This window comes from Enhydra lutris, unplaced genomic scaffold, assembly GCF_002288905.1.
Source record: "Enhydra lutris kenyoni isolate GAN:26980312 unplaced genomic scaffold, ASM228890v2 scaffoldscaffold85, whole genome shotgun sequence".
Lineage (NCBI taxonomy): Eukaryota > Metazoa > Chordata > Mammalia > Carnivora > Mustelidae > Enhydra > Enhydra lutris.
In genome coordinates this window covers 6,723,368-6,745,027 of record NW_019154169.1, presented here as the reverse complement: position 1 = coordinate 6,745,027, position 21,660 = coordinate 6,723,368, and the positions used below count along the sequence as shown (strand labels likewise).

The 21,660-nt window shown below is 38.0% G+C and overlaps 1 protein-coding gene across 1 annotated transcript; it reads right to left on the bottom strand.

Annotated features, from left to right (window-relative positions):
• Positions 1-1,424: 1,424 nt before the first annotated feature.
• LOC111161615 (zinc finger protein 585A-like) lies at positions 1,425-21,140 on the bottom strand. The gene is made up of 5 exons (XM_022525372.1): positions 21,068-21,140; positions 18,407-18,623; positions 6,128-6,254; positions 5,787-5,876; positions 1,425-4,056 (listed from the first exon to the last, which is right to left on the bottom strand). The coding sequence occupies exons 2-5, from the start codon at positions 18,482-18,484 to the stop codon at positions 1,721-1,723; spliced, it is 2,631 nt and encodes an 876-aa protein (XP_022381080.1). The 5' UTR covers positions 18,485-18,623; positions 21,068-21,140; the 3' UTR covers positions 1,425-1,720.
• Between the last annotated feature and the right edge of the window lie 520 nt (positions 21,141-21,660).

Below are 21,660 nucleotides of genomic sequence, written 5' to 3'. Positions count from 1 at the left end.
GAGCTTTCTGAAACATGGTAAGAAATCTCGGAACACCAAGCATCTATGTGGGAATTCCACCGTATAGGTTTTCCCTTCTTTAAAGTGGCTGGCATCAGGCCAAAAGGTTTAAGGTGATGTTTCAGCTCTAGGGCCAGGAAGGAGGCACAGCCCAGGTAAAAGCTAGAAATGAAAAAGCCTGGTATTTTAGACAAGTTGGTTCTCCCCACTGGAGTATCCTATGCTGCAATAGAAAAATTAAAATAGAAAAGATCAAAGGGAAGCTGTGATGAAGTAACTCCACAATGTGCATTTATGTAATGCTTGTTGTCGTCAGGCACAGGTCAAGGCTCACAGTGGAGAACAAACATTCTAGTTCGGGAGCCACAGACGAGTAAAATATACAGGGTATTATGACAGTAAGTGCTATGGAGAAGGAAGGAGGATAGAGGGGAAGGGGCCAAAATTTTAAACCAGTCAGGAAAGCATAGGGCCCTCTGTGAAAAGGTACCATTGGAAGATATGAGGGAGCTAACCAAATGGATATGATGAATCTTGTTCTTCAGAGTGCAAAGGCCCTGAGGTAGGACCCGAACTGATGTGTTTGAGGCACATGGGGAGAAGGTGCTTGTGGAGCCCATGGCATGAAGATGGACACAGAGAAGACATGAACAAATGTTGAGGTTTTTAAAATATGAGTTACTGACTTGTTATTATAAATGTCAGCTCATTAAGGAAGGCAAATTAGCTGGAAGAACTATGATAGCAAAAGGAAGACTGGATGAAAAGTTGACCAGAATGACCCAAAAATTCTACCTCAGAAACTTTCTGAGGATAGTGGAAGTTCACAAAACACTATGCTGGGAGCTAACTGAGATAATGGCAGTCAGAAGACACAGTGTTTAGCGCTAATGCACTTATGGGTGTCAGAAGATGATGTGCTAAGGATTCATAAGGGTCAAAGACACTTCACTGGTAGATGCTAAAGGGTGTTATGAGTCATGATGCTAGAGGATAATGGTCAACATATACTCTGAGGTTTGTGTCCTTATACATAAAGAACTTTTTTACTGAGTTATCTCTTTCTTGATGGAAATACTCAATGGGGGTTGGATACACACAACCATGTTAGATTCAACAGAAGAATGAAAACACACCTGAAACTGTTAGTGTGTTCTGCAGCAAACATCTCACAGAACTTAGGGTTTGTCACTATTTGTATATATTATGTTGTTCTACCATTCAACTTGTTGGCACTTTACCTATTCCACAGTAAACAGGATTATCATTAAGACAACATAACATAAACTTTCCTCTGCAGAATTTGGTAACAATGTTCCATCATATATATATATTTAAGTAGGCTCCATGCCCAGTGCAGAGCCCAATGCAGGGCTCAAACTCACAACCATGAGATCAAGACCTGAGCTGAGAGCAAGAACCGGATGCTCAAACAACTGAACCACCCAGGTGCCCTGTTCCATCATATTTTTCAGGAGAAGCCTTCTTCTAATCTGCCAAATTGACAAAATTACTTTTCTTCCTGTATGAATGCCTCAAGGCTTAATGAAGATGTGACAATGTGTGAAGGACCCCCCTTCATTCAGGGCCCTCTTCGATACAGTAATGTGTGACGTTTTGATGGGGTATTTCTACTTATGATAATATGCGTATTTTTCTGAACAAATTCAATGATGTACAGTCAGACCTGATCTCACTGAGGTTTTCTCATACGTTCCTCTCAAGTGTGAATACTCTGATGGACACTGAGCACAGATTTCTGGACGAAGCCTTTTCCACAGACTACACACTTATAGGGTTTGTCTCCAGTGTGCGTTGTCTGGTGTTTATTCAAATTTGACCTATCTGTGAAAGCCTTTCCACACTCAGCACACACATAAGGCTTTTCCCCTGTATGAATTCGCTGATGCACTTGGAGTTGTGATTTCTTAGTGAAAGATTTGCCACAGTCATTGCATTCATAAGGTTTCTCTCCAGTGTGAATTCTGTGATGTATAATCAATTCTGACTTCTGTCTAAAGGTCTTCCCACATTCAGAACAGATGTAGGGCTTTTCTCCAGTATGAGTTTTCTGGTGTTTACTGAGATTTGACCTGCCACTAAAGGCTTTCCCACACACAGCACACACATACGGTTTTTCTCCTGTGTGAATTGGTTGATGCACCAGGAGCTGAGACTTGGAGGTGAAGGATTTCCCACAATCATTGCATTCATAAGGTTTCTCTCCAGTATGAATTCTCTGATGAGTAATGAAGTTTGATTTCCGGATGAAAGCTCTTCCACACTCACTACATACATAAGGTTTCTCTCCTGTATGAATTTTCTGATGCACAATGAGTATTGACTTCTGGTTGAAAGCTTTCCCACATTCATGGCATTCATACTGTCTTTCTCCAGTATGAATTTTCTGGTGTATGTTGAGGTGTGACTTTTGAGTGAAGGCTTTTCCACAGGTACCACATTCATAAGGCTTCTCTCCAGTATGAATTCTCTGATGTGTAATCAAGTCTGACCTTTGTGTGAAGGCCTTTCCACATTTAGGACATATATAGGATTTCTCTCCTGTATGAGTTTTCTGATGTGTAATAAGATTTGACCTGTTGGTGAATGCCTTCCCACATTTAGTGCATGTATAAGGTTTTTCTCCTGTGTGAATTCGTTTATGTACATGGAGTTGTGACTTGGAAGTAAAGGATTTCCCGCAGTGGCCACATTTATAAGGTTTCTCTCCTGTGTGAATTATTTGATGTGCAATCAAGTGAGCCTTCTGGATGAAGGCTAGTCCACATTTCATGCACACATAAGATTTTTCTCCTGTATGGATTCTCTGATGCACCGTGAGTGCTGACTTCTGAGTAAAGGCTTTTCCACATTCACTGCATTCATAAGGTTTTTCCCCAGTGTGAATTCTCTGGTGTATAATCAGTTCTGACCTGTATGTAAAGGCCTTACCACATTCATTACATATGGAAGATTTCTCTCTAATTTGAACTTTCTTGTGTGTGACGAGGTTGGAACTATTGTTGAACATCTTTCCATATTCAGTATATATAAAGGGTTTCATTTTTGTGTGAATTCGTTGATGTACCTGGAGTTGTGACTTAGAAATGAAGGACTTCCCACAGTTACTGCATTCATATGGTTTTTCTCCAGTATGAATTCTTCGGTGTGCAATCAAGTGTGTCTTCTGGATGAAGGCCTGTCCACATTCAATACATATATAGGATCGCTCACCTGTATGAATCTTCTGATGCATCTTGAGTGTGGACTTTTGCGTAAATGCTTTGCCACAATCCGTGCATTCATGGTGTCTCTCTCCAGTATGAATTTTTTGATGTATACTGAGATCGGAGTTATAAGAGAATCCTTTTCCACACTCACTGCATTCATAAAGTTTTTCTCCAGTGTGAATTCTCTGGTGCCTTAAGAGAGAAGATACTTGGAAAAAAGCTTTTCCACATTCACTGCACTTATAGGGCTTCTCTCTAGTATGGGTTCTCTGATGTGTAATGAATTCTGGCTTCTTTACAAAAGCCTTGCCACAGTCAATGCACACATAGAGTTTTTCTCCTGTATGAACTTTCAGATGTACCCTGAGCTGTGACTTCTGGGTGAAGATCTTTCCAAATTCAGCATATTCATAAGATTTTTCCCCAGTATGAATTTTCTGACGTTGAGAGGGTGCTTGTTTATAGCTGAGGATTTTCCCACATTGATTATGGTCCCATAACTTCTCTCCTGTTGGAGAACACTCAGGGTCAGTATAGGAAGAAATTTTAATATTTTCGGTAATCTTATTTATGTTCTTTGATGCACTGTTTCTGTAATGACTGTGTAAATCTAAATTATACTTCAAAGCATTTCCAAATGAGTCACACTGGTGGGGTCTTTTTGGTGAAAGAATGTTTTGGCTCACATGAATTATTTTTCTAATGTCCTTATATTCATAATCCTTCTTTGTAGTCAAAATTTTCTTGATGAAAGCAACATCTCTTAAAGATTTGTTTTCTCTTTGCTGATAGCTCTCTATCTGGTCACCAATCTGCCACAATTCTTCTAGAATGAAATATAACAAAATTTCACTTGTAGCATCACCTTCCTTCTCAATGTAGAAAGCAGCTTTTTCAAAAATTCTCTGCTGTAACATCTGAAACCTAAACTCTTCTCAAAGGAGAATGATATTTTAGCTCAAAGACCAGTTAGCAGAGGCTAGAGGGGAAGGGTCAAACGGCTCATCCATGTTGAACATAGAGAAAAGGGTGACTCATTTGTTGAAGAGGCTAGTGACAGTGATGAAAGGAAATATTCTAGGATATAATTCACTGGTCAGAGTAAATAAACATTATGAACATAACCCACCATGGACAAAAGTGGAAAAAGTAAGGCAAAGAACAAGATATATAGCACAGCAACATTTACATAAATTAATAACACCCCAAGTCACTTTAAATTTTAAAATAGGCATGCATTAAAAAATATGTTTCTATCACATAAAACAACTGCCTATGGTGAGAAGTGAGATGGGTGTGGGGAAAAAGACATGGTAATAAGTCAAAAAATAAAATACAGGAGTTCCTCCCCTTATCTGAAGGGGACATGTGACAAGACCCTCATGGATACCTGCTGAATCCTCGGACAGTACTGAACCTGATTTTTTCTTTTTTTTTTTCTTATTCAGTCAAGGACTTTCAACTTTTCACTTAAAGGAAGCACTTTATGGCTTCCCTTTGGCATATTGGAATTGCTACCTTCATTACTCTTGTGCTCTAGGGCCACTGTTAAGTAAAATGTTACTTTAATAGAAGCACTAAAATATAATGAGAGTCAATCTGATAACCAAGATGGCTACTAACTGACTAATGGTCAGGTAGCATTTATAGCATAGATATGCTGGACAAAGGGATGATTCAACTCCTAGGCTGGATGGAGTGGGATGGCAAGAGATTTCATCATGCTATTCAGAAAGGCACATGCTTTAAAAATTATGAATTGTTTATTTTTGGAGTTTTCCATTTAGTATTTTTAGACTATGGGTGACTGAAACCGCAGAAAGTGAAATTGCAGATAAGGGCCAACTACTACAATAGAGAATCTTTACCCAGACTGATGATGACAGTGTGCCCTGAATGAGGACCAAGATTAAACTCAATCATGTGAAGTACAGAAATAAAACAATTACAAAAATCAGCCAACGAGCCAGAGAGACAACCGACTTTGGAAGGAAATAACAGAAAAGTACTCCTAAAGGTTAAGAGACAAAGTCATCAGTTGGGTGAAAGGCATGGGGAATGAGGAAATAAGAAATCTTATGTCAGTGCCTATGGAGAAAAAAGGGAGAGAGGCTGGTTGGAGTTAATGTTCTGAAGCATCCCATAGTGGAAAGAAAAATGACAGAGGACTACCAGGAGTGGAAGTGTGTAATCTACTTTGAAAGAAAGCAGATCCATGAATGCCTGAATGCATAAAGAATCTTGGACAATGGGGAAGGCAGAAAGAAAAAGAATGTTTGAGAAAAGGAGCATAACCAAGAAAAAAAAAAGAAAACCCTGAATGAGGCAGATTGGCATGTGATCCAGATTCCAAAAAGCCAAAGAAAATGATGATTAGACATGATGAAGGCATTTAGTCATCTGAGAGGCCAATGTCAAGGGTCTTCAGGCAAGGCAACAAAAAGTTAAAGCCTCCCAAAAGAGTCATCTTAATAGCATTTCAAAGATGCCAGTCTTTCTCAAGAAAGCTGAGATTTGCTCCCCTTTCTCCCCTCTGTCTGGGTCACACTCGCTCACCTGGACAGCTCTCATGTGGATCACGCTGCAATGCCCATGGCTCCTGTCCTTGCTCCAACATGAAAACTTCTGGTTGGGGAACTTCATACCCTGTTCGTAAGAAATGATAAAGGACTGGATCCAGCTAATTGTATTTCAAGGCACAATCAATAAAGTCTTGTTCAATGAAGTTTTTTTCTTCAGGAATGGAACCATATATTTCTAGGAACAGAGTAATATTCAGAATGCCCAAAGGGATAAAGAATCCTGGATAAATCAAGGACAGAACCATCACACTTCAGATATCTCACAGCATTCAGCAACTGAGAATGGAAACACTGTGTGGAAGTGACTATGCTTACCCACAGAAAGCAGGTGACTGTAGGTCTCCAGCATCACATCCCGGTATAGGTTTCTCTGAGCAAGGTCTAGATGCTGCCATTCCTCTCTGCTGAAATCTACAGCCACATCCCTGAAGGACACCGATCCCTGTAAGGGCATATTCCTGTTCAATGTGAATAGTTAGCTTTGGGGGATGGAGAGACTATATTTAGGAATATGGAATATTGGTTTTGTTGTTAATTTACTTCCTCCTTTTATCCCCCTAATTTTAAAAGACTTTATTTGAGAGAGAGAGCCAGAGTGGGAGGGGCAGAGGGAAAGAGAGAGAATCTCAAGCAAACTCCACACTGAGTGCAGAGCCCAACGTGGGGCTCGATCTCAAGACCTCATTCATGACCTGAGCCAACACCAAGCATCAGACGCCCGAATGACTGCACCATCCAAGCAGGTTCCTCTTTTTAAAAACTCAACTCTCATTTCCCTTTTATTTTATTATGGAAAATTTTATTTTCCATTTTATTATGGAAAATTTTGAACATACAGAAAATTTAAAAGAATCTACACAGTGAAAACCTGTATACCCACCACTCGGGATCTATCATTAGCATTTTAGTCTTTTTGTTTTATCACACATCTATCCTTTTATCCATCCATCAATCCATCTTCTATGCAGTTCAGAGTTAACTATAAATGCCAGTACACTTTGTACTAAATACTTGAAAATGCAAATCATTAACCAGAGTATATTTGTCTACCTTTCTTAAGGTAAAATACACTCACAATGAAATGTACAAATCCACGATGTCCATCTGAAGTTTTGATAAATACATACATTACACCTGTGTAACACAGGAACTTTAAAAAGTGATATTTCATATAGGGTGCCTATTCAATATCTAGTTTTTCACAATATTTTGTGGAAGAAAGAAATCCAATTAAGGGGGCGCCTGGGTGGCTCAGTGGGTTAAAGCCTCTGCCTTCGGCTCAGGTCATGGTTCCAGGATCCTGGGATCGAGCCCCGCATCGGGCTCTCTGCTCGGCGGGGAGCCTGCTTCCTCCTCTCTCTCTCTGCCTGCCTCTCTGCCTACTTGTGATCTCTGTCAAATAAATAAATAAAATCTTAAAAAAAAAAATTTTAAAAAAATTAAAAAAAAAAAAAAGAAATCCAATTAAGAATTTCTGCCATTTGTTCTATACTACAGTCAGTTAATTTTAGTCTTTTAGCAAGTAGATGAATGACCTGTGATACAGCTTCTGAGCAATTTAGGACCAGCCATTATAGAAGTCCTAGGAACAAAGAAACCAATTATTTATGTTTCTAATCTCTTAGCAACTTAAAAGACCTAAGATTTAAAAGAAGGAAAAAAGAAGACACATGTTCACTAAAGTGTCAAAAAGTAAATCTGTTATGTAGAACACACTGAGGACCCAAAAAAGTTAAAGGTGTATTTGACACAGGGCAGTAAGTTTTTATTAGATAAATTTAAGTTGAAAGATGAGTATGGGGGCCTGGGTGGCTCAGCTGGTTAAAAGTCTGGCTTTGGTTTGGGTCGTGATCCTGGGGACCTGGAAGCAAGTCCTATACTGTGCTCCCTGCTTAGCAGGGAGTCTGCTTCTCCCTCTGCCCCCCCCAACTTGTGTGCACTCTCTCACTCTCTCGCAAAAATAAATAAATCTTTTTTAAAAAGTAAAGAAAAAAGAAAGATGGTAAGTGTAATACAAAATGGAGGGTAGGGAAGGTCATTTCCCGGAGAAGGCAAGTAAAGGTGAGGAGATAGGAAAATACATGATGAGTTTGAGGAACACTAAATAGCTCTATATAATGGAGAGAAGTCTGCATGCTATGTCAGGAAGGCGCTAGGGAAAAGACAGTTTGATCAGAGAACAAGTAAAGATTTTTTACTTTTAGTAAAGGTAATTAATTAGATTTTTATTAATTTTTTTCATATAAGATCTCTATTGCAGGATAACCAAAAAAATGAGGAAAAGTTTCTTATAGAATGAGTCTAGCTAATAAATGAGGAAGTTAGAATTAGAATATCATAATTTTGTAATTCCTGTGAAATAATGAATTTATTCAGTAATCATTAATGAGTGCTTAACTGTTTCAGGTGAAAGGCTGAAGTTTACAAAAGATGGACCAGCTAATAAATCCACATCCAATGATCAGTTTTAACATTACGAAAAGAGAGATAACCAAAAATTATGTCTTCCTGACATGATATAATTAATTTCATTATACGATCCATTAAGTATTCTTATCGAAAAAAATCCAACCTGAATCTTTTAAGCCTCCAGATTTAAAAAAATCATTCATAGATAAAAGTGAAAGAAAGAGGAACATATTGAACAATATTAAGACTGAATCGTCAGCTAAATCCAGAAGGCAGCAAATGGCCCATTTCTTCAAAAAATAAGTTATAATGGAAAAAATAGTAGAAGGGAATCTTTTCTTTATTAAGAGAGACTTAAGGGGGTGCCTGGCTGGCTCAGCTGGTAAAGCAGGTGACACTGGGTGTAGAGATTACTTAAAAATAATATCTTTAAAAAAAGAGAGAGACTTAAGAGTCATACTAACCAAATGCAACTTGTAGACTTTGGCCCTTCACTAAAACAAACCAACATTAAAAAGACATTTATCACATGTTTAAAAAAACTCAAACAATAACCAGGTATTAGATGATATCTAGGAATTAATGTTATTTTTGGTGTGATAAGGACTTACTGGTTATGTTAAGCAAAAAGAAAGAAAAAAGAATTCTCATCTCTTAGAGATTCATGTCCAAGTATTTACAGATAAGATAGGTGTTTGGGATTTGCTTTAAAATAACCCAGCAGCTAAGGGGGCAGCAGGGTAGTTTTAGATGGAGTTAGAATGCCAGAATATTAACAACTACTAAAGCTAGGTGGTAAGCACAACAGATACAAGGGCTCCTTAAACTACTCTCTCTACTTCTGTATACATTTACTTTTTTCTGTAATAAAATATCTTTTAAAAACCTGATTCTCCTATTAAAATTTTTTTAAATCTGTAAATGCATAATTGAAGGAATGGGTATTTCTACCTGGTATAAACTTTTTTTTTTTTTTTAAAGGATTATAGGAGGGGCACCTGGGTGGACTGAGTGTCAGATTCTTGGTTTCAGCTCACATCTTCTGGGTGATGAGATAGGGCCCCATGTTGGCTCCATGCTCAGTGGGGAGTCTGCTTGGGGGTTCTGCCCCTCTGCATCTCCCCCCACTCACCCGCAGTCTCTCTGGCTCTAAAATAAATAAATCTTTAAAAAAAAAGGATTATAGGGACTTGAATTCCCATACTCAGCAATTTATAGAAACAATAGGAAATTAGAAGAACAAACAATAGGATCTATTAGATATTTATAGAGTACTCCAACTAACAACAGTGAAGTACACATTCTTTTCAAGCACCCACAGAACAATGACTAAGATAGATGATAATATAGCCTGTGAAACAAACTGCAACAAATTGAAAGAACTGAAGTAATACATAGCATTTCTCACCATAATGAAATCAAACTAAAAATCAGTAACAAAGACAAGAGAAAAATCTGCAAAGGAATTATATTACAAAATAATAACAAAAACTTTCTGGAAAGCCACAAAATATCTGGAAATTAAACAACACATTTCTAAGTAATCTGTATGTCAAAGAGGAATTTTCAGAGAAATTTTAAAAATAGAACTGAAAGAAAGTGCAAATACAATGTGTCAAAATCTGTGGGATGCAGATAAAGCAATACTGAAAGAGAAATTATACTAAATGCTTACATTAGAAAAGGGGAAACAATCCAATTAAAAAATGGGCAGAGGATCTGAACAGACATTTTTCCAAAAACATATGGAAGACCAACAGGTACATGAAAAGGTGCTCAATATCACTAATCATTAGGGAAATGCATATCAAAACCATAATGAGATACCTTACACTTGTCAGAATGACTATTATCAAAACAAAACAAGACAAAATTACTGATGAAGATGTAGAGAAAAGGGAAGCCTTGTGCACTGTAGGTAAAAGCGTAAATGGTGGGGGTGGGAAGCAGCGCCTGGGTGACTGGGTTGGTTAAGCAGCCAACTCTTGACCTCAGCTCAGGTCTTCATTGCATGGTCATTGAGTTCAAGCCCCATATTGGGCTCCATGCTAGGCATGGAGCCTACTTTAAAAAAAAAAAAGTAAATTGGTACAACAGGTATAGAAAACAGTGTAGAGGCTTCTCAAAAAACTAAAACTAGAATTACCATAATGATCTAGCAATTCCATGTCTGGGTATTTATCCAAAGGAAATGAAAACAAACTCAAAAAGATACATGCAGGGATGCCTGGATGGTAGTCAGTTAAGCATCTGACTCTTGGTTTTGGCTCACGTCGTGATCTCATGGGTTATGAGATCAAGCCCTGTATCAGGCTCTGCGCTCAGCATGGAATCTGCTTGGAATACTCTCTCTCCCTCTGTCCCTCCCTCCACTCATGCATGCACACATACACACAGTCTCTCAAATAAGTCTTTTTTTTTTTTTTTTTAAGATTTTATTTATTTAACAGAGAAGGAACACAAGCAAGGGCAGGTAGCAGGCAGAGGGAGAAGCAGGCTCCTTGCTGAGCAAGGAGCTTGATGTGGAACTCAATGCCAAGACTTTAGGATCATGACCTGAGCCAAAGGCAGACACTTAACCAACTGAGCCATCCAGGCATCCCTTAAATAAAAAAATCTTTAAAAAAAAATATATGCACTCCCCCTCATGTTTACTGCAGCACTATTTATAGCAGCCAAGACATGGAAGCAACCTGTGTCCATCAATGGATGAACAGATAAAATGTGATACACACACACACACACACACACACACACACACACACACGGAGTATTATTCAGCCATAAAAAGGAAAGTAGTCTTGCCATTTTTGACAGCATGGATGGACCTTGAGGATATTACGCCAAGAGAAGTAAGTCAGACAGAGATGTACAATTACCATATGATCTCATTTATATATGAATCTCAAAATGAAACAGAACAAAATAAAAAAACAAAAGTCACAGACAGAGAACAGATTAATGGTTACCAGAGGTGGGGGATGGGTAGTTGGCCAAATAGGTGAAGGCAGTCAAAAGGTAAACTTGCAGTTGTAAAATAAATATGTCATGGGGCTATAATGTTATAGCATGGTGACTATAGTTAGTAGTATCGTAATGTATAAAGCTGCTAAGAGTAAATCTTAAAAAGTTTTCATCACACAAAAAATTACAACCGTATGTGGTGATGAATATTAATTAGACTTAATGGTGATCATTTCACAACATATACAAATACCATATTTACATAATAACATATTATGTTATATATACCTGAAACTAACACAATGTTATATGACAAGCATAAATCAAAAAAAAAAAGAAAAAGGGAAAATTGATAAATCACTAATCTAAATTCCTACCTCAAGAAATAAAAAAAAAAGAGCAAAATAGACTCAAAGCAAGCAGAATAAAGAATATAATAAAGAGCAGGTGTCACTGAAATTGAAAACAAAATTTTTAAAAACACACAAAGGGTACATGGGTGGCTCAGTCAGTTAAGGGTCTGCCTTCAGCTCAAGTCATGATCCCAGAGTCCTGGGATCAAGCCCTGTGTCAGGTTCCCTGCTCAGCAGGGAGTCTGCTTTTCCCTCTCCCTGCCACTCTGCCTACTTGTTCTGTCTCTCTCTCTGCCAAATAAATAAAATCTTAAAACAAAAAACCACACAAGAAAAATCAATAAAACAATCCAGTTATTTGAAAAAATTCAATAAAATTGATAAGCTTTCTTGACTATCTAGTAGTCAACAGACTGGCAAAGATAAAAAGATACAAATCACCAATGTCAGTAATGAAATAGGAAATATCAGTACAGATCCAGGGATGCCCGGGTGGCTCAGTGGTTAAGCATCCGACTCTTGGCTTTGGCTCAGGTCATGATCTCAGGGTCCTGAGATCGAGCCCTGTGTGAGTCTGCTTGTCCCTCTCTCCCCCTCTGCTATTCTCCCAACTCATGCTCTCTCTTTCAAATAAATAAAATTAAAAAAAAAAAAAATACAGATCCAGCAGCCATTTAAAGGAAAATAAGACTATAAAAACTCTATGCAAATAGATGGAAAAACTTAGAAGAAATGTACCACTTTTTCAAAACTGCAAGCTCCCAGAAGTCAGCTACTATGGAATAGGAAAGATGATGATCCTATAACCATTAAATTAAGTTCTTAATTTAAAATTCCTGGAAGGGGCGCCTGGGTAGCTCAGTGGGTTAAAGCCTTTGCCTTCGGCTCAGGTCATGGTCCCAAGGGTCCTGGGATTAAGCCCTGCATTGGGCTCTCTGCTCAGCAGGGAGCCTGCTTCCCACCCCCCTGTCAAATAAATGAATAAAATCTTAAATTAAATAAAATAAAATAAAATAAAAGTTCCTGGAAAAAGAAATCTCCGGTCCCAGAGAGTTTTATTAGAGAATACTACAAAATATTTAAAGAAGAGTTAGTCTCCCCCTTCTCTCTCGGCCAGCCTCTCTGCCTACTTATAATCTCTGTCAAATGAATAAATAAAAATATTTAAAGAAGAGTTAGTCTCATCCAGAAAATAAGAGAGAACACTTCCCAACTATTTTTGAGAGGCCAGCATTACCCTGATACCAAATTAGACAAAGCACGAAATAAATACAACAGGACAATATATCTCATGAATTTATGTGCAGACATCCTCAAAAAAACATTAACAATCAGTAATGCACAAAAAGAGTCATGAACCACCACTGTACTATATTTTGCAATGCCCTATGAGGATCTAGAACTGTTTCAAAATAAATAAAAATACATTGGAGAAGGGGTATTCTCAAAACAGAACATTTTGGAATAGGCAAAACTGGAAAATCAGTCTTGAGGCCCCCGCACAATTCATGTAAGAGAATATGAATTTCTTACTTACCTAAAGTTAAGGCTGGAGTAGTAAAGCTACAGAAGAGATTGATATTGAGGAGATGAAATTGATATCAGGTGTGAAGGTAAGAAAAAGGGACTCAAATAATTATCGGTTATTAGTTCAGTGCAACTGCTGATTTATACATATTGAAATTTAGGTGATAAGACACATACAAGGATGTACGCTAAGTAGTTGAATAGAGAACTAGTATGGAGATGAAGATTCAGGAGTTGTATATACAGAGGAGGCCACTGAATTCAGGAGAAGGAAAGAGCATACAGGAAGGACAAGGACAGAAGAAAGTTCATCTGTATCTGTGGAATATATATCTTAGAAATTTGTGGTTTTTAATATCTAAATTATGATTTTTTTATTTCTTCATTTAATTGTGGTCAGAGACTATAATTTGCTTCTTTGTGATGTGTTGATTCTATTTATGGGGCTTAAAACATTGTCATTTCTTTAAAAATGTTCCCTGTAGGGGCGCCTGAATGGCTCAGGGGGTTGAGCCTCTGCCTTCGGCTCAGGTCATGATCTCAGGGTCCTCGGATCAAGCCCCACATAGGGCTCTCTACTTAGCGGGGAGCCTGCTTTGCTTCCCCCTCACTCTCTGCCTGCCTCTCTGCCTACTTGTGATCTCTCTCTCTGTCAAATAAATAAAATCTTTCAAAAAAAAAATGTTCCCTATATATTTGCAAAGAATACACGTGTTCCAGTTTTTCTTTTTCACATATTTGCATACTGATACCATACATACACCGAAACCTCAGCCCCCCAGACCCAGTGTCACCAGAATTTAATGGGGAATAAAGAATATGTCATATTAGCTTTGACTCCTTGCCAAATGAGCTTCTTATAAACAGTTTGTCCAGGAAAAAATCTTCTCATTCAAAGATAACAATAAATATCTCCTGATGTACAAAGATACTACAGCAAAAGGAATGAGAGAAAAAAAAGAAGAAATTAAAAGGAACATGCTAGAAATAAAATGCCACAATATAGAAGAAAACACATTCACTATGATTTCAAGGAATTCACTAAAATAGTTAACTGCCTAAAATAAATAGGAATCTAAGAGTCCAAGGAAGAAATAATGGACAAACTGGCTAAAGAAGATGGTTATATAAATTTTTAAAAAATAAACTGGCAGAACTCTGTAAAGAAAAAGCAACACAACAATGGGAGGTCTCTCTAAAAGCACCATGTGAAAATACAAAAAGTAGCAAGGAACAGATAAGTGAACAACATGAAATGGAAATAAGGATTTTTAAAGGAAAACAAAAAAAATAGAGTTCAATAAAAAACATCTGACAAACAAAAGAATCCTTGAAGTGGAAGCATAAAACTTTTACCATTAGTCACAGTATAAATTTAACAGATATTGTCTAAAACAAGAGATTAAAAGATTCAGTTTAAAAAAAAAAAGAGGGAGGCAAAATAAGAGACTCTTAACTAAAGAGAACAAACTGAGGGTTGCTGGAGGGGAGGTGGGCAGGGGATGGGCTAAATGGGTGATGGGAATTAAGGAGGCACTTGTAACGAGCATTGGGTGTTAGACGTAAGTGATGAATCACTAAATTCTGCTCCTGAAACTAATATTACACTATATGTTAACTAACTAGAATTTAAATAAAAACTTGAAATATTAAAAAAAAAAAAGATTGGGTTCAAGATGTTAATGTGACAAAAGATCATATTAAAAGAACCAACCACACAGAAAAGAATCCAAACCTTCCAAATTACCAGAACGGACTGAGAACCAAAGCAAGAATACAGAGTATAAGGTGAAAGATATAGAAAAGAAGTATCTTTATCAGAAATGTATGTAAAATAACATCTTTCCAAACTGTTGTACAGAAAAAGTGCCCAAGGACTCTGAAGGATGACAGTAAAATGATAAGCAAAAGACATATCTGGAAATGCCAACAGAAAGGAAACAAGAACCTCCATCTTAATATCAGATAGGGCTGAATTCTAGGAAAATAAATACTGAACATAACAAGACACAATCCAAAATTAATTTCATATGTCATTATTATCACTACACCAAACTTCATAGCATTGAAGTTTATGAACAGAAACTACAGACAAGTATAGACAGATATATTTGTGGTGGGACACTTAGTATCTCTCAGCTCCAACAGATAAAGTAAAAACAAAATAAAACAAAACACACTGTAAAAACCTCATAACTATATAAGATAGATTATTGATAAGACAGCAAATTCTGTATCCTGAAACATTCTTGTGCCTATATAACATTTAGAAATATTAAACATAAAGTTTGCATGCACACACACTTTACACAAAACATTCCAAGAAGTAGAATAAAATCACTGTAAATAAATCTCTCCAAAGCTTCAATCCTAATTTTATTAAAAGCAGAACGAGTTTAAATAAAAATCTTAATACCTAAAAGTGAAAATGTAAATAGTGGGGCGCCTGGGTGGCTCAAGTAGTTAAGGCCTCTGCCTCCGGCTCAGGTCATGATCCCAGGGTCCTGGGGTCAAGCCCCGCATCAGACTCCCTGCTCAGCAGGGAGACTGCTTCCCTTCCTCTCTCTCTGCCTGCCCCTCTGCCTACCTGTGGTCTCTGTCTGTCAAATAAATAAATAGAATCTTTTTAAAAATTTTCAGAAAATTAAGTAGTAATTAAAAATTTGGTGAGAAATTTAGTATGTTTCTAGAAATTCATCCACTCCATCTAGATTTTTGTACTAATTTGCATAAGACAAATTATTTTCCTAAATTATTTCTGAACATTGTTTGACTGTATATCTTATCTTTTGATATATAGCATTTTTATTATTTTAACTTTGGAGTGGACTACTAAGTGAGAAAATAATGTGTTTCACATGTGTCCCTGTGATAAACCCTACTGGACTACTGTTTTCATGTACTCTTGAATTCAGTTAGTTAATACTCTTATGACTACTGAATCTATGTTCATAATTTCCAGTTCTTTTACTATTCTTGTCTGGTTTGGTCATCAAGATTAACATAGTAAAAACAATAAAACAAACACCACAACCAAGGTTGGGAATAATTTTAGGTATCATCTTTACCCAAAACTTTTGCATAAAGATCAACTATTAATCCACATGATGTTTTCCACCATTTTTGACTGTGTAGGAAATGTTTGATAAACATTTTAATTTCTGCAGGGGCTTCTGAACCATCTGTATTTATCAATTTTGACATTTATTTTTTGTAAAACTGTATCCCTTCTGTTTAGGTTTTCATAGTTTTGTATGATTTTGTGTACTATTCATTTGAGATTGTTTTGTTTTTTTTTTTTAAAGATTTTATTTATTTATTTGACAGACAGAGATCACAGGTAGGCAGAGAGGCAGGCAGAGAGGGGGGAAGGGAAGCAGGTTCCCTGCTGAGCAGGGAACCCGATGCGGGGCTCGATCCCAGGACCCTGGAACCATGACCTGAGCCAAAGGCAGAGGCTTTAACCCACTGAGCCACGCAGGCGCCCCTTGAGGTTGTTTTAATCTTTGATAATGCAGTAACTCTCTCTCCTGTTTTGTTACATACCTTCAGTGTATCTTTACTCCCTGTTCTTGATCACCACCACATTCAGAAGCCACTTAGGCTTTTTTTTTTTTAAGATTTTATTTATTTATTTGACAGAGATCACAAGTAGGCAGAGAGGCAGGCAAAGAGGGGTGGGGGGAAGCAGGCTCCCCACTGAGCAGAGAGCCTGATGTGGGGCTTGATCCCAGGACCTTGGGATCATGACCTGAGCCGAAGGCAGAGACTTTAACCCACTGAGCCAGCCAGGCATCCCGCCACTTATGCTTCTGTCAGACATGTTCATTAATTATGTTTGTTCTCTACATGACTAATTTCTTCCCTTATTTTATTTTATTTTTTTGTTATTTTCTAGTCCTTATTGTTATTTTATATTTATTGAATTCTTTTTCTAACTTCTTCAGTTGTAAGTGCTACTTATTCCTTAGGTCTCCCCCACCACCAAAAACTTCCAGGATTCCTTAAAAAGGCGTTTAAATCTCTGTTTTTTCCCCTCTATCTATAGTTTAGCTTTGCCACACAAACTTTAAAATGTAGTTCTTTTTAAAAAAATTTTTTAAATAACATATAATGTATTATTTGTTTCAGGGTTAAAATGTCGTTCTTTATTTAACTGAAATTAAACACAAGGAATTTTCTTTTTTTTTTTTTTCAAAGATTCCATTTATTTATTTGACAGAGAGAGATCACAAGTAGACAGAGAGGCAGGCAGAGAGAGAGAGAGAGAGAGAGAGAGGGAGGGAAGCAGGCTCCCTGCCGAGCAGAGAGCCCAATGCGGGACTCATCCCAGGACCCTGAGATCATGACCTGAGCCGAAGGCAGCGGCTCAACCCACTGAGCCACCCAGGCGCCCCCACAAGGAATTTTCTAAGATCCTTTATGGTTTTTCCCTTTAAAGAATTTTCTTTTTTAATTTATTTATTAGATTGAGAGAGAGAGAGAGAGGGAGAGCATGCGAGCACCGGCAGATAGAGTGGCAGGCAGAGGCAGAGGGAGAAGCAGGCTCCCTGCTGAGCAAGGAGCCCGATGTGGGACTCAATCCCAGGACACTGGGATCATGACTTGAGCCGAAGGCAGCCGCTTAACCGACTGAGCCACCCAGGCGTCCCAAAGAATATTTATGTAGGAAAAAAAAGTTTTCAGATATGAGAGTTTCTTTTGTTAGCCTTTTACTTTTTTAAAAACTTTTTAAAAAGTTGTGGTAAAGTACACATAAAATTTACCATTTTAAAGGTACACTTCAGATATTAAGTCTTTTCTCAAAGCTGTGCAAAAGTCTTTTACTTCATATTTCTAATTTAATGCTCTTGGTTAGAGAGTAAAATCAACATTATAGCAAAGTTTCATATTTTTTGTCTGCTTGGATTAATGTTTCTGGGAGTAGTTAATAAAACAGATCAGTGGAGAACCAACATCTAAAAAGCAAATTTTTAAAAAGAACAAAGAAATATTTATGTGGGGAGAAACAGTTTAAGAAATAGAGAAATACTTTCAGAATTGCGCACAAAAATGATTTCTAATCAGGAATCTCATCCTCAGCCAAAGATCAACATAGCATAAGGCAAAATAAAAGGCCATTTTTGATACTCCACCTCTCCACTGTCATACATTTGGCCTCTAGATGTGGAGACAACCATGTGTTGCTCATTCTTGACAGAAAGATCAAGATTTGCTTCAGGGAAGTAAAAGTCTGGTTGCTTCCTGTGACCCAGCTGCCCCTGCCCAGAGGCTCTGGTGACATATCAGAGGTATCTACTCCCAGGATGAATCCCTACCCCCTGGGAGTCTTCCTTCTCACCTCATATGAATTATCACGTTCCTCTGGAACCAGGACCAGGGATTTCTGGGGAGAGGTCCGATTAGCTGACATGGTCATGGTAGGTCTCAAACTTTATTCTCTCGGGAGTCTAAAGCTTTGTAGACATCTGTAAACTCAAGCAGAGCTGCTGGAGAGAGGCAGGCTGGAGTCTGGAGAAAGATCTAACCCAAGGGCTCCCTAGAGACACCAAAAAAACCTAGAACGACAATGTCCACATGGTCAGATACTAGATATTTTTCTCACAAACCTTTCCTGTGAATACCAAGGTGAAGTTCCCTGAGCTAGACACACTGAGCAGAGGCTCTTAAACTTGAGTGTGGTTTCAAAACACTTGGGAGGACTTCTTAAAGTACGGTTAAAAATCCTCAACCTCACTCTCAGTTTCTGATTTAATAGGCCTAGGGTAGCAAATGTTTTAGTCTAGCCAGGCTGCTGTAATAAAATACCACAGACTGGGTAGCTTATAAACAACAGAAATTTATTGCTCACAGTTCTGGAGGCTGGAAAGTCCAAGATCAAGGAGACAGTATGGTCATATTTTAATCAGGGCCCTCTTCCTGGTTCATAGCCAATACCTTTTTGCTGTGTCTTCACATGGTAAAAGGGGTTCAGGAGCTACGTGGGATGTTTTATAACAGCACTAATAATTTATAAGTGCCCACCTCCATGACCTAATCAGTTCCCAAAGTCCTTACCAACTAATACAATATTTCTGGAGATTAGGATTTCAACCTAAAAATTCTGGGAGAACACAAATATTCAGACCATAACAGGGCCCAAGAACCTGTATTTCTAAGTAGTGCCCAGGTGCTGGTCCAGGGACCACACTTTGAGAACCAGTGCTGTGGAGAATATTAAGTTTAATGAAACCTGTGATGGGTATTAGTCATGAGAAATGGAGTAATATACTTAAAATTTGAACTGTAGCTCAGCTATCTTTCAGCTCTGAGAATATGAAGAAGTTCCTTCCATTTTAGTTTCAAAAATTAGGATAAAAGTACCTATTTCACATCTCCCTGGCAGACAAGAAGCACCTGATAAATCTCAGCAAGTACCATTCTCTATTAGATATTAAAACAATATAAAAACGATGTAATCAAACAGAGAAAACAACAGCTCAGACAATACTGACTTATATATGTAACAAAAATGGCATTCAACTGAGTGTGCACAGGACATTTATTGTGTAAGCAGCATTGACATAACTGACCATCCACCTGGAAAAAAACAAACTATATCCCCATCATACATTATACATTAGGTTGAATTCCAGCAGGACTAAACATTTAAGTATACGTATTTTATAAACCCCAAAAGATACTTTTAAAAATTTTAGTAGTATTTGTTTGTATGAACATTGTGGTGGGGTGGCAGAGAGCCTTATTACATATATGAGACAACCCAGATGTTATAAAAGAAAAAAAACAGATATTCCTGGTTAGATGACATTTCTCAGTTATATATCAGAATACACTTTAAAAGCAAAGATGAATAAATATATACACAAAATTTCAATATGTAACAATAAGTTATTTCTAAATTAGAAAAAAATCTAGCAATCAATATGGAAAAAAAAAATCCCAGAAAAAAAAATCTGAACACAGGATATGAAAATTCACAGGAAATTAAATTTAAATGGTAATTAACCAAAAAGATGCCAATTTTAATAACAGGAAAGTGCATTAGAGCAATTAGATATTAATTTTTCCTAAGAATAGTAAAAACTTATTTTATTTTTTAAGTAGGCTCCACGTCCAGCGTGGAGCCCAACAGGGGTGGGGGGGTTTGAGCTCACCATCCCAAGATCAAGACCTGAGCCAAGATCAAGAGTTGGCCGACCAACCGAATGAGCCCCCAACGTGCCCAGTAAAAACTTATTTTAAAAAATCCAATGCTGGAAAGCATTTGGGGAAATGACCCATTTTATAAATTATTGGTGGGAGCTTGAATGTTATGGTATCTTTTGAATTACTTAGTCATATCTATTATTAAAAATAAGCAACTCTTCCTAATAATTTCAAATATACAAAGCAAATACTGACAGAAGGAAGGACAAGAGGACAAATCACCACTCTAGTGAGTTTACCTTTCTCTCTAATTAAGCAGACAAAATAAACAGAATATATATGAAACAATACAATAGAGAACACACATTGTTTTGATGTAATAGATGTGTCATTTATGAAAACCGACCAAGAACTAGACGGTAAAGCAATTTTTAAACTCGAGCATTAGGCAGAGGCATTATATGAAATAGACAACGCACTTCTAAATAACTCATGGGTGAAAGAAAAAAAAATAACTAAAATTTTAAAAGCCAGTACTTAGATTTGAACAATAAAATGCTACACATCGTAACTTATGAAATTTAGAAAGCAAGCTCATCATAGACCCCACCAAACCCCATAACTGACTCCACCGCTCACTGACCACTGACTCCCATCACTGAGCCCACGAATCCCACCACATTCATCTCAAAAACCCCCATCACTGACCCAAGAGACTCCCAACACTGCTCTCAACGGCAAAGGATGCCACAAACTCTTCACCACTGAGCCCAGAAACCACCATCACTCACTCTACAAAGAACATCCCCATCATCGACCCCACAAAATCCCTAATCACGACAACGAAAATCACCTCAGAGACCTCTCGGAATTAAAATGCAGAGAAACTCCGGACACCAGCGGCCAAAAAGCTTTCGAGGACCACTTCCGCTTCCGGCCTAGTCTTTAGCATCCTCTCTCAGGAACTGTTGCTAGTGCTCATGCTCTGAGTTACCTTGGAAGCCGCACATGCCAACAGTTAACATGGCGCCGGTCTCGTAAGAGACGCTGTCGGACCGAGAACATGGTCTCGCCCATGGTGCTTCTGCGCGCGAGCCGCCATCTTTGAGGTGTGTCCGTTCCGTACAGCGGAGGAATAGGCCTCCCGCCGGTTTTCAGAGAGCGAGGCCAGGATTGCCACATAGAATGCAGGGGTGAGGCCCTGGCTGAGGTAGGCTTCTGGAAGGGGGAAGGTATTGGCGATGGGGTCTGGTACTCTGTGTTATATTTAGAAAAGCTAATTTCCCTCTAAGGATATGGAGCTCTGCCGAGAGCCATTATCTACTGGGAGAAACCACCAGGGATGAGGGGAGCCAGGAAGGAAAAATCACTAAGGGAGAAGGACAGACGTCTTATATGTTACTGTTGAATCTTGGGAGGAGTCATCGGCGGATGAGGGGAGAAGTC

Coding starts and splice junctions, on each gene's coding strand:
- LOC111161615 (XM_022525372.1), bottom strand. CDS start 18,484: ATGACCATGTCAGCTAATCGGACCTCTCCCCAGAAATCCCTGGTCCTG. Junction 5,877..6,127: donor CAGTCACCTGCTTTCTGTGG/GTAAGCATAGTC, acceptor TCTTACGAACAG/GGTATGAAGTTCCCCAACCA. Junction 4,057..5,786: donor TCCACATGAGAGCTGTCCAG/GTGAGCGAGTGT, acceptor ATTTCATTCTAG/AAGAATTGTGGCAGATTGGT.